This window comes from Lytechinus pictus, chromosome 15 (assembly GCF_037042905.1).
Source record: "Lytechinus pictus isolate F3 Inbred chromosome 15, Lp3.0, whole genome shotgun sequence".
Taxonomy (NCBI): Eukaryota; Metazoa; Echinodermata; class Echinoidea; order Temnopleuroida; family Toxopneustidae; genus Lytechinus; species Lytechinus pictus.
This window is the reverse complement of record NC_087259.1, coordinates 26,150,087-26,162,494: the sequence shown is the minus strand read 5'-3', so window position 1 is coordinate 26,162,494 and position 12,408 is coordinate 26,150,087. Positions and strand designations below refer to the sequence as shown.

Genomic DNA, 12,408 nt, shown 5'->3' with positions numbered 1-12,408 from the left:
TATGGAAAACAACTATTCCGAGTCCAGATTCAGACTTTTAGTAATATTAGGGGAAGGGGGTTAAAGAAATTGATCTTGTTAGGAAAAATTTATCTCACTTTCAAAGCGGAAAGTGTTGCTTTGTCCAAAAGGACCTTATTGGCAGGAGAAAAAAAAACATTTGAAAAGCAAAGAGAAATAATGAGAGAACTTCAATGTGGCTTGACAATACAGGAATTCTTTTCATTGTTAATCATCACATTTCATCTCCGATAAAACATTAGCGAAAAGCTACTGTAAATGATGCTCAGCAGATTGCCAAAAAGGGAATCGACCACTGTTTCACTGGCCTTATTTCTCACGAACAATGTAAAACAATATTGATAATTCTGCAACTGGCTAAGTAGTTGGATATTTGCGCCATAGAAAGTTGGACTCAAACCCAAGGTCAGGTCACTTACAGCAATTAGCAGTCGTATCTTTTTGACAGTGGCTCGACCTATATGAGGATAAGTGTTTGAAAGAAGCCGGTTTGCTGGATTCCTGCGGAAAAGACGTGGCTCTTTTGGTGAGATGTCTAGGTTACATGTGTGTGTGCTTGACAGTATAACTTTTATGAGGTATCTAGTTTGTACCTTTTATTTGATCTTTATCTTGTGTTCCAAAAGAGAAAGTTTGATTTGAAAAATCATTTCTAACTTGCCTTAGTCACATTTTAAACATGCAATATATCTCATTGTTTTACAGCTTATTTCTCTGATGGGACGCAGTGTATCAATTGATGGTATAGATGTTATTCTCCCTGTACAACCATCCACTGCACTTACAGTTAGGAATACAGGCTCATCTATAGTAAGTTGATTTCAACTACTCTGAACAGAGCAACAACTCCTGTGATGCAGGCTATATACTTTTTAAATATTGATATGGAGTCTTAGAAGTTCTGAATTATTGTTTTTGAGTTATTCAAAGATTTAAAGCAGAGTTTGAATCTTTATGCAAAATTATCTCACTTTTAGTTAACTCAAGCACATAAAATTATGCCTCAGAAATGATAGGTGCAATGTAAGTTGTTTGATCTTTGGAAATACACATGTACAATTCTACATCCCTGTATCTATTAAGAGCTTTTGCACTTTAATATATGATTCAAAATATTTTTATGCTCCTCTCATTTTGATTTATTTCAAAAAATGTAAAGGTATTAAGATAAGTGGTTAGACACGATTTCAGTATTTATTTTAAGACATGTATTCTTAAAGCCATGACCATGACTTTCAGTAGCTTGAAGTGGATAAAATTGCATCCCAATTCCCTTTTATTTCTTTTAATCACCCCTTGTGAATGTAAGTACAGTACGTATCTAGTTATTCAAATTTAGTTGTGTTATCAATCTACTTTCTACCTCATATATCTATAGGTTGTTGAAGATAAAAATAGATGTGTACAGAAGTTTAAAAGTAAAAACTTTGTTCCTTGAGGTTAGATTAGGGTAATGTTATATAACAAGTCCAGAGTTTAAAAATACACAACACCTCTCACATATTAGGCAGTAGACACCACACTATTACTTTATATATCATCGTCATCATCATCATTATTATTAGTTGTAGAAGTAGTAGTAGTAGTAGTAGTAGTAGTAGTAGTAGATGTATGAAAAATATTACAGTAAATGTCCTTTATCTCAGGTAATATCAAGTGATTTTGGTTTGACTGTGGAATGGGGAATAACATCATCTCTGACTCTCATCCTCAATTCGACCTTTGCTAATGTGATGTGTGGATTAGCTGGTGATTACAACGGAAATCCTGATGATGATACACGTACTGTTACTGGTTCTGTGGTATGTATACATAATTGTAATAATAATGATAATAATGCTTATGATGAATATAGTGCACTTTCCACCTTAATTAGCTTTTCACAGTGCTTCAGAACAATGAGACAAGAAAAAAATACATTACAGATTCAAACTTTGACTAGGAATACATAATGGTTGTCTGTCAAAAAGCACTCTTATATACAAATATTTCTTCAGGTTCCCCTGGAGGTGGTTGCTGATCTCTTGGTTTTCAAACTGTGTTGAAGAGAATTCCACAGGGCACTCCATGAGGAAAGGTTCACTTCCTCTTGATTTCTTTGAAACCAGAAGTTGTAATAGATTAGAAGTGATATGGGCACTTTACCAAATATTTTTTCTGGATTCATTTACCCCTTGTCTAACCATAGATATGAATTACTTAGCCCATTTAATCATGGCTATGGTGTGGGGGATAAATTTGGCCCCTCAAAATTTGCATTTGTTTTGTATTGACTGAATGGAAAACAGACTGCCAATTTTTTATTTCATACCATTCGCTTCAAATTTTTGTCTGGAACGTATTCAGTCATGTAAAGTTTACAACATATATATAAGAATAAAGAAACAAAACAAAGTGGCAAAACATAAACAAAAATGCACTAATGTTGGACAATCTGTTGAAATTCTTTCTTCAAAGATTTTGTAAAACCTTTGCCATTAATACACCTTATTTAAAGGATATTATGATAGTAGTATTTTAGTATTTGATTAGATAAATTGTTACAAATTTGTGGAAAAACTACATAGCAATACCCTTTTCATATACATATATATATATTAACATTTGTGCATGATGTAGCATTGGATGCATGGATCTTTGCAGTTGAGATCTAAAGGGGAGTTGGTCTAATTGCAATAGTAAAAGAGTAAAATGTTTTGTGTTTTTTAGGCTTCCCTGATGCAGTTCACAACGAGCTATGTTGAGAACCCAGAGGACTGTCCAGCCTATGTTGCACCTCCAGATGACCCTTGTGATACCCACAATGCATCAATCATTTCTGCTGCTTCCTCTCTGTGTGATATGTTGATGAATCTGACAGGTAGCTATTTTTTGTTCTTTCTATCTCATTGTTTGTCTTTTTTGCCACGTAACAGCCAAGTCCACAATAAAATGCAGTTTAGTTTTGTCAACAGATGGAAATAAGATTTTAAACAGATTCTTTCAGACTCTGGTAAAGAAATAAGGAAGTTATGTTCATTAGAGTTTGAAGGAACATTCACTGTTAAAACCCATTTGAAGTTCTAAATAAAGATGCAATGAAACATTGACATTGTCTTGTATAGACCTTATGCATATGACATCATAATCTCACAGCGCCCTCCCTCAGAGAATATTGGAATATCCATAAAGATGCGCCAGCTGCTGATCAGAAATGCATGCAAGACAAATGCTCTGACATCAAAGATATTGGCACAATGACATCAATGCGTAAGGTCTATTGTGTACTGCATATCATGATAAAGTGCTGAAGTTTCTATTTTCTCCTCTGTTTTGTTGTTATTAACTTTGATCAAATAATATTTTTTTATTGAAATGGTAGTCATTGTCCCAATGCTCATTATTTCATATTTAGGGCCCTTTGGTGAGTGCATCAGGCGTGTCAACACCTTGTCTACCTTCTATCAGAGTTGCCTTTATGACTTCTGTGCCACCTACCCCATTGGTGAAGGTATTTGTGATGTCTTTACAACCGCTGCTCGGGAATGCAGGATACGGGGATATGTAGTTGATGGATGGCGATCCTCTGAACTATGTCGTAAGTATGAGCAGAATATTTGATACATTGAAATTCACTTCTTCTGATGTTTGAGACCCTATATCTTTGAGGTTGCTTAAAGTTTACCGGAGAGGGTCTTTTTCTAATCTACATGTAAAACACTTCTTTTGTATTTTTTTTTTAAAGGAGGCTGTTTGGTTTTCTCTAGTCTCCTCATAATGCCACTTTTAAGTGATAACAATGATTGATGTGTATGTTGCAATATTGTTGATTGTTAATCTTTGCAATTTTACTGTTTGACATTTATCATGTAAGCATTGTTCATTAAGCATTTCTGAAGAAGAAGTTCATTTAATTAGTCAAGTCGAATAGTTTTATTGGAGGCACCTCCAATAGAAATATTCACTGAAGGGCGCAAAATTACCAATGGAGGCACCTCTGCCTGTAGTTTTAACTAGAAACTCTCAAGGAAAAGCGTATTATGTACTAATTTCTCAACTTGATGAATTCATGTTGTTGTTCATCAGCTATTGAGTGTGGTACTAACTCCACCTTCAGCTACTGTGGATCAGCCTGCCAGCCTTCATGCTACAACGTGCATACAGTCTCTGGAGACGATCTCCTTTGTAATGATGCTACATGTCTTGAGGGTTGCTTCTGTGATCCTGGCTATGTCCTGGAAGGGAATGAGTGTGTTCCTTTAGAGTCCTGTGGATGTGTCTCAAATGGATTTTATCATATGGTAAGAATACAGTCAAACCTGTGTTAGTGACCACCTGTCTATAGCAGCCACCTGCCTATAGTGACCACTAAAACTGATTTCCATGGAGGCAGATTGTGTGTACATATAAGAACCTATCTTTAGCAGCCACCTGTCTATAAAGGCTACATTTTGTGTTCCCCTTTGATGGTCACTATAGACAGGTTTCACTGTATTACATGTATGTATAAAGGAGGTCGCCTAAAACTGAACATAGGATTAAACCCGGGGGGGCCACTTACATTGACGAGTGGATACAATGCGCGACCAAAAAAACACGTAAAAAGGATGTCTTTTTCAAGATAGGGCACGTTACGTATGTAACGTGATAAGGGTGTCAAAAACACAAAAATAATGAAAAAAGGGTATCTATTTCGCTAGGAAAGCTACGTGTTTAGGGTCAAATTTGCGGGGATGATAAAACAAAATTAAAATGTTGTATAAAGGATGTCCCGATTTGTCCCGATTTGCGCGAGGTGAGGAAGATGGGGTCGTACTAAACCAAATGGTGTGTAAATTATGTAAACTACGACCGACGGACCCGTAACACAATAAAATATCGCTGTACTTGTTTAGGGGTTCATTTAAGGGAATACTTGCCAAGAGTATAGTTTTGTTTCCAATACTTTTTAAGGGTAGGGTTTGAGACGCCAATACTTGTTAAGGGGTGCATTTTCAGAACATGGAAAATACGTGTTTAGGGTGCTTTTCGAGACCCCGTGGTCGCGCATGGTATCCACTCGTCAATGGAAGTGGCCCCCCCCCCCCGGGATTAAACGTAAATTCTTATTAAAAAAAAGGAGTTTCTGTTGATATTGTTGATATTTTTCAAGGGTAAGTTTGCCAAATTCTCATCAAAATTTGAGCAAAATGTATGAATAATTTGTCATGATCTATTATTATAGTTATTATAATTATTGTCAGTATCATAATGACTTTTGAAATCAATAACCTGGAAATAACTCTACCTCATATATTGGAGTATAAGGTTTCATTAAATAAAGGAAATTTCCAGTAATATGATTAAATAATAATTTGAACCTTTTCACACTTACTTTATTGGAAGTCTCTAGGTGCTTTGTCAGAAGTCCTTAAGTGCTCTTCAATCAATTCAGCATAAAGTGACTGGGCTGATAAAACTTCTCAAAATTAAAAAAATTTAGGGCAGCTTAGAAAAGGCTGTATTTTTGAAATATGGCAATGGTGGCAGTCTCATATTGTCTGAATAGTCTCCTGATACCTGTGTAGAGCTCTTTAGAGGCAAAAGAAGGTTGCTACCCACGTTATAACTCTAATATCGAGCTTATTCTGAACTGTCATCAAAATATTTAAATTTTGAGATACGAGGTTTTATCAGCCCAGCCACAATAATTACTCTGGCTTTAGCAGAGCTGTTGAATGCTCAAACATACTCCTTCAGTAAGATTTCTCCCTCTATTATAATTCTATTTTATTAATTGATGTGCATTTTTATGTTGTTTATGTACATTTTTATGATGTTTATTGCAAATTTTGTTACTATTGTCTTTTTGGGCTATTATCTACAAGCAATTTGCCTTTTTTATGGTATAGCCATATTTTGTATCATCTATTTTATATGTACATTGAATGATTTTTATATATTTATGGTTGAATAGATTGAAATTGAATACATGCACATATATATATTGGCTATCAGCACAGGCTGAATGGGGTCAATTTACAAATTTGTGAATTGCAATATGATTACAAAGCAAATGATGAAAAACGCAATTACTTCATGCAAACTGTAATTAAATACACTTCCAAGATATATTTCATGGCATGGAAGGTAATGGGAAGAAAGGGATAACACTAATTCTGTCATAAACCAGCTGAAACTGAGAGTGAGGTGGGGCAGCCTCCTAAGGTGCACTAAATGTTCTCATTTTTCATTTGTTCTCCAAAATTTCTCTTTTTCTATCTCATGAAATCAATCCTGTTTCAGGTTGGTGAGACCTGGCTAACAAATGGATGTATGGAGGAATGCACCTGTTCCTCTAATGGTACCACTGTCTGTCAAGCAATCTCCTGCAGCGAGTACTCATCTTGTGAGATCAGGGAGGGGGTCTTGGGATGCTTCTGTAGGGAAGGTTACCAAGGAGATGGAATCAGTTGCCTCTGTAAGTCCATGACTTTTTGTACTCATTGCTTAAGAATTTGGTTAGAGATGGTTTTGTGCTGTTTATGATGATGATGATGGCAGGGATGGTGTTGATGATGATGATGATTACTGTGATTATGTTGTTGTTCTTCATGTTGGTAGTAAGATGATGATGATGGTGATGATTATGATGATGATGATGATGACAATGATGTTGATTAGGAGGAGATGATTGTGATGATGTGATATTCTGATGATGGTGTTAATGATCTGATGATGATGCTTGTGATGATGATGATAAGGTTTATGGTGATGATGATGATAGTGATGATATAAATGGATACTGATAATGATACTTTGAAGGGGCCACCATAATCTCTATTTACTGTAATTGATAAAACAATAAGATTTTCCTGTAGATTCAATATGTGTCACTCATTGATAGAAGGAATTGTCTGATTTTCTTAATATCATCTTCCTTTGTGATGCAGTACAATGTCAGGAGGATTATTTCCGCTGTCCTGAAGGAACCTGTATTCCAGAGCTCTATGTTTGTGACGAGTATCCGGGAGATTGCCTAAATAACTATGATGACTCAGAAGAACTCTGCTGCAGTAAGTTGATAGGCCTTTCCCTGTCAGAGGCATTTCCTTAATTTACAGTATCATTTTTTTTAAATGAATTAAAACAAGTTTTGTGAATTTGGACTATTATGTTCATACTTAAAGTGAACTATGCCTTGTTTCATGAATATTGTTACCAATACCAAAAGCTCTGTTCAACTTTGGTGTCCTCTTGACAATCAAAATGACAGGATTTCAGGAGCTTATAACAGTAATTTGTAATTAACCATTCAATGTTGAATTGCCTATCCTGGGAAAATATTATTATCAACATTATTATTAGTTTTACTATGATTAATAGTGTTATGAATCCGGCCGGATTGAAATGTTGTAAACCTTCTTTCTTTTCCTTTGTTTGTTCAGATATGAGGAATGTGACTGCTTTCTGTCCGAAGCCAGATCACTTCCGTTGTCCTGATGGCGTGTACATTCCATTCTCCTATGTCTGTGATGATTGGCCGTATGATTGTCTGGATAATTATGATGAATCGCCAGAACTATGTACAGGTTTGTTGAAATCTTTCTCTGACTTCATAGGCATTATCAAAGAATCCTTAAAGAAATTGACATTGTTCATGTATCATTGTTTATGTAAAATATAGTACACTTTTGTGTATGAAAATAGCCCAAGCTCATTTAATTGTTATAGCAAAAATTTCTTACTTTAATTTGTTTAATGATGTATTACTTTGAAGATTGATGTGTAACACAATATTCACTTACACTACACTTACCTGTAATTAACTATACTAAATATATCTTTAAGACTAAGACTCACTATACTTATTTGGAATCACAAAAAATTAAGTAGAACTAAGTGTAATTTAGATAATTTTCAAAATTTATGTCAACTTTTTTGAGGGAATTAAAATATGTTCACCTGATAATTCTTTCATTACTGACCGAGTTTTGAGCAGCAGATAGTAATATATTACTCTTCCAAATAATTATGATGCCTTCTCAAATGTAATCAAAGTGATTATCAAAATATGTTTTCAGAGTACATTAAGATTGCTTCTCAGATGCTATCATCATCATCATCATCATCATCAAAACCACCATCAGCATCATCACCACCATCATTATCATCTTCATCAACATCATCAACAACATCATCATCATCATCATCATTATCTTCCTCTTCATAATCATCTTTATTATCATCATCATAATCACCACTGCTTTAATCACCTTAGATTCTCTTCTTCATAATCTTCACCACCGTCCTCACTATGATCATCACAATCATTACCATTATACTCTTCGCTACTACCATCATCACCATCTTCTATTTGATTGATTGAATGATATAATGTATTGTCCAATAAATGTATATCCGATGCTCACTTGTGATTAGATTAGCAAGAATACAACGTATACAATTTTGATTTTCACCCAGGTTTATGTGCTAGCCCTGGGATCCCATCTCAGGGTACCATCTCACCGTTCCAGACGGTTTATACCAACGGTTCCGTGGTGCAGTATACTTGTAATAATGGCTATGTTCTGATAGGGAACACCAGTGATACATGCATTGATGGTGCTTTCAATTCACCTCTACCACAGTGTTATGGTAAGCATAAACCAAAGAAACTCTCTATTAACTTTAAATCAATAAAATCACCTTCAAGCATGGAATAGGCTGGAAATTTTCATGATACAATATTTGTAGCTTTGTCATATACAATCAGTGAACATATGAGAAAAGTGTTTAAAGGGCCTTTTGTTAAAGAGAAATGAATTCATTACCATGTAGTTTAAATTCAAATTTTCACATAATCAACGAATGGATAAAGACTCGACAGTTACTATGCTTTTGAATGTTAGATGAAACTTAATTTTTAGTATAATACCCATTATTTAACCTTTGCTATAGAAGCTTTTTATAGGCTATGATGAAATTATTATTTGAGGTTTAACTTTAGAATTTGTTTAAAATGAATTCAAGCAGTTTAAAGGATATAGGAAGCTGATTTACAAAAGTTGTATGTGTGGTAAATATTGAAGAAAAAAAAATGATAATGAATTATTGGAAAACTGAGATATTGAATCTCTTGATGTATTTATTCAAACAGCGAGTTGCATTTTACCAAGAGAACCAAATAATGGTGCCCTCAACGGAACTGCCTTCAATCACAGTGAGGTCATTGGTTTCACCTGTAACATTGGCTATCAAATGACTCCAGAGGGAGCCAGTGTGAGATGTGACAACGGGACAGTCAAAGGGACCATTCCCATATGCACAGGTATGTTGATGGTGAAGATAATGATGAGGATGATGATTTTTCTGGAAATAGCGATTGTTTACTTTTAGTTTGTAGTCTTTTTCAATTAACATTACAAGTATATATATATTATATAAAGTCATCATTTGTGTGTTTTTGTGGTCTGTACTATTTATATGTTTTACTATTGTTTTTTTTTGTCTATACTATTTATAAAAATATTTTAGATAGGAGGCTGCAACTTACAAGTTCTGCTTTTTTAGCAGCATCCTCCATTCCTAAACTGTTTGTATAATAATCTTGACAATAATTTGTGTATGTTGTATTGCTTATATCTGTATATCGAGATGTACAAAACCAATTGTAAATGTTGGAAATGGAAATAAACAAAATGAAATGCAATGAAACATTAATAGTGGGCTTTTAAATAAAAAAACTTTGGTAACAAACATGAATTTCTATCCTAGTGACAAAAGTTGACATTCTTTATTAGACCCTTTCTCATTAACCGTAATATGTTCTTAGATGCTAAATCAAATTCCCTGTCATTTTAATTTCCTTCACCAAAAGTTGAAATAGAAGTTGCAGATTAATGTTCCTGTTTTCTACAAACGTTTTGATAAAAAAAAATTAACATTCTTGTTGAAATATTGATATGGGCTATATGAACTTAAGTCACGTAGGAAAACTAAAAATTTGTGGTATCTCATGAAGCACATAAACATTTCCTAGTTGTGTTTAGAGTAATTTGTTATTTGACTCATTTCCTTTGTGTTAGATATCAATGAGTGTTCAAGTGGACCATGTCAGAACAATGGTACTTGTTTTAACGAGATTAATCAGTATCGATGTGAGTGTACTACTGGATGGACAGGAACCAACTGCGAACAGGGTATGACTGTCTTCTATTCCAATCAATGATAATATTAATAATTCAATTCAATTTATTTATTTACAAACAATTACATAAATAGATACAAATATAACAATAGAATAATGGTTTGGTGACCCCGGAGAAAGCAGAGCTTATAAAAAGGGGCCACCGAGTTAAAATGTACACTGAAAATATACTATAAATAATGATAATTACACTAAGTACACCGATGCAACAGCCGGAAAAAAAAAGGGGAGCGGGGACTTTCAATGAGATAATAACAAATAATTGACTGAAAGTTTTTTAAACACAGGTTAATAATTTTCTAATAAGTCTCTTGAACCTAGAAAGAGTTGAACTGTATTTTATATCAGAGGGGAGGTTATTCCATAACTTAGGAATAATGTGACTTATAAAGCACCAAATCCACTCTGTAGAGTGCTCAAGGCGCATAAAGAGCTAAGAGTTAAATAAAAAAAGTTTTTGGAAGATTTTTTTAAAGTCTCGACAGAGGTACAATAGTGATACATGTATTAGCTCACTTCAGAAAATATATTATGTGAACCCTTATTTGAACACTTATTATTCCTCAAATCGGCAACTTCAGTATCTTCTTCCATTGCTGCATGTCTCCTTATATCAGAATTCAATATATATAGAGAAAGAATATCTTTACAAGTCACAAATCTGATAAAAATTTTAATGTTTCAATATGGTTGCCAATTCAATTATTTCAGGGACTTTTTTTACTCAAAACACATTAAGCATTTAATGAAAAAAATAATGCTATAAAAATGAGCATAATATATGGAAAAAATTTTGTCATTGCAAATATGTTCTGTTTGATTGTCTTGTCCCTGCATCTCTCTGCATAAAATGTAATTTTGTTTTAAAGCTTTTATAGACAAATAATTACATTATTTCTTTTTTCTCTCTCTTTAGATATTGATGAGTGCAGTAGCTCTGTCCTAAATAACTGTGGAATGAATGCTACTTGTACTAATACCAATGGCAGCTATATATGCATGTGTGATGATGGATTCATTGGAGATGGTATTACATGCATAGGTATGAATCTAGGTCTGAATTTACTTTCAGTTCTGTGAAATTTATTTCAGATTTATGTTGTAGGTACAAATTTATTTTGACACTTAAAGGGCAGGCCCACCAAACCAAAAGTTGATTTGAATAAAGAGAGAATAATCAAACAATTATAACACAAAATTTAATCAGATGTAAAGTAAGAAGGTTATGATAATTTAAAATTTTGCTTAATTTCACATCACAACTATATGCATCCTGGTTGGTATGCAAATGAGGGGACCGATGATGTCACCCACTCAATATTTCTTTTTGTATTTTGCTCTATGAAATATGATATCTTTATTCCCATATTCTACTTCAGATGGAGACACCCAGCTTTCACTAACATCTGAATCTGATACAGTCAATTGATAATATAAATCGTATCTATTTATGTTACAGAGATCATCTTATTCCCATATTCTACATCAAATGGAGACAGCCAGCTTTCACTGACCTCTGAGTCTGCCTCCCCTGATGGAGAAAGGTTCCCATCTCAAGAACAGATCTCATCTACCATCAGACCACCCACTGGTTTCCCATTTGGAGATACATTCTACTATAGTCTATATGTAAGCATAGCCCTAACGGAAATTACACAATATGACACAGTGTGAATACATAATCCCTATATAAAAATATGCAAGGAAACATTGTGACGCAGTGTAACACCATTTGAACAAAGTCACTATGTAAAAGTGTTCCTAATCACACTGTGACACAGTGTGAATACATAGTCACTATGTGAAAATACCCAAGAATATATTGTAACAAAATGTGACACAGTGTGAATAAATATTTACTATGCGAAAGAGTTCCAGAACATGTGAATGTATAGTAATACGTGAATACATAGTGACTTGCGTGATGTAGTGTGACCCAGTGTGTTAATACAAAGTCACTATTTGAAGGTGTTCTATATCACATTGTAACACAGTGTGGCACAGTCTGTTAATACATATACATGTATATATATAGTGTGACACAGTGTGTTAATACATAGTCACTATGTGAAGGTGTTCTAGAATACACTGTAGCACAGTGTGGCACAGTCTGTTAATACATATAAATAATGTGACACAGTGTGTTAATACAAAGTCGCTATGTGAAGGTGTTCTAGAAATACATTGTAGCACAGTGTGACACAGTGTCTTAATACAAA

The 12,408-nt window shown here is 34.0% G+C and overlaps 1 protein-coding gene across 1 annotated transcript in view; it reads left to right on the top strand.

The window, feature by feature from the left end:
- The window catches only part of LOC129277508 (mucin-3B-like), a gene marked incomplete at its 5' end in the record, with an annotated part of 89,978 nt that overhangs the window by 36,305 nt on the left and 41,265 nt on the right, over nt 1-12,408 (top strand). Inside the window, 13 exons of the mRNA XM_064110052.1 lie at nt 727-831; nt 1,668-1,823; nt 2,731-2,881; nt 3,416-3,598; nt 4,087-4,301; nt 6,286-6,460; nt 6,933-7,055; nt 7,428-7,571; nt 8,464-8,637; nt 9,140-9,310; nt 10,068-10,181; nt 11,106-11,231; nt 11,649-11,818. Coding sequence (XP_063966122.1) covers nt 727-831; nt 1,668-1,823; nt 2,731-2,881; nt 3,416-3,598; nt 4,087-4,301; nt 6,286-6,460; nt 6,933-7,055; nt 7,428-7,571; nt 8,464-8,637; nt 9,140-9,310; nt 10,068-10,181; nt 11,106-11,231; nt 11,649-11,818 — 2,007 coding nt within the window. The remainder of the gene's footprint in view (nt 1-726; nt 832-1,667; nt 1,824-2,730; nt 2,882-3,415; nt 3,599-4,086; nt 4,302-6,285; nt 6,461-6,932; nt 7,056-7,427; nt 7,572-8,463; nt 8,638-9,139; nt 9,311-10,067; nt 10,182-11,105; nt 11,232-11,648; nt 11,819-12,408) is intronic.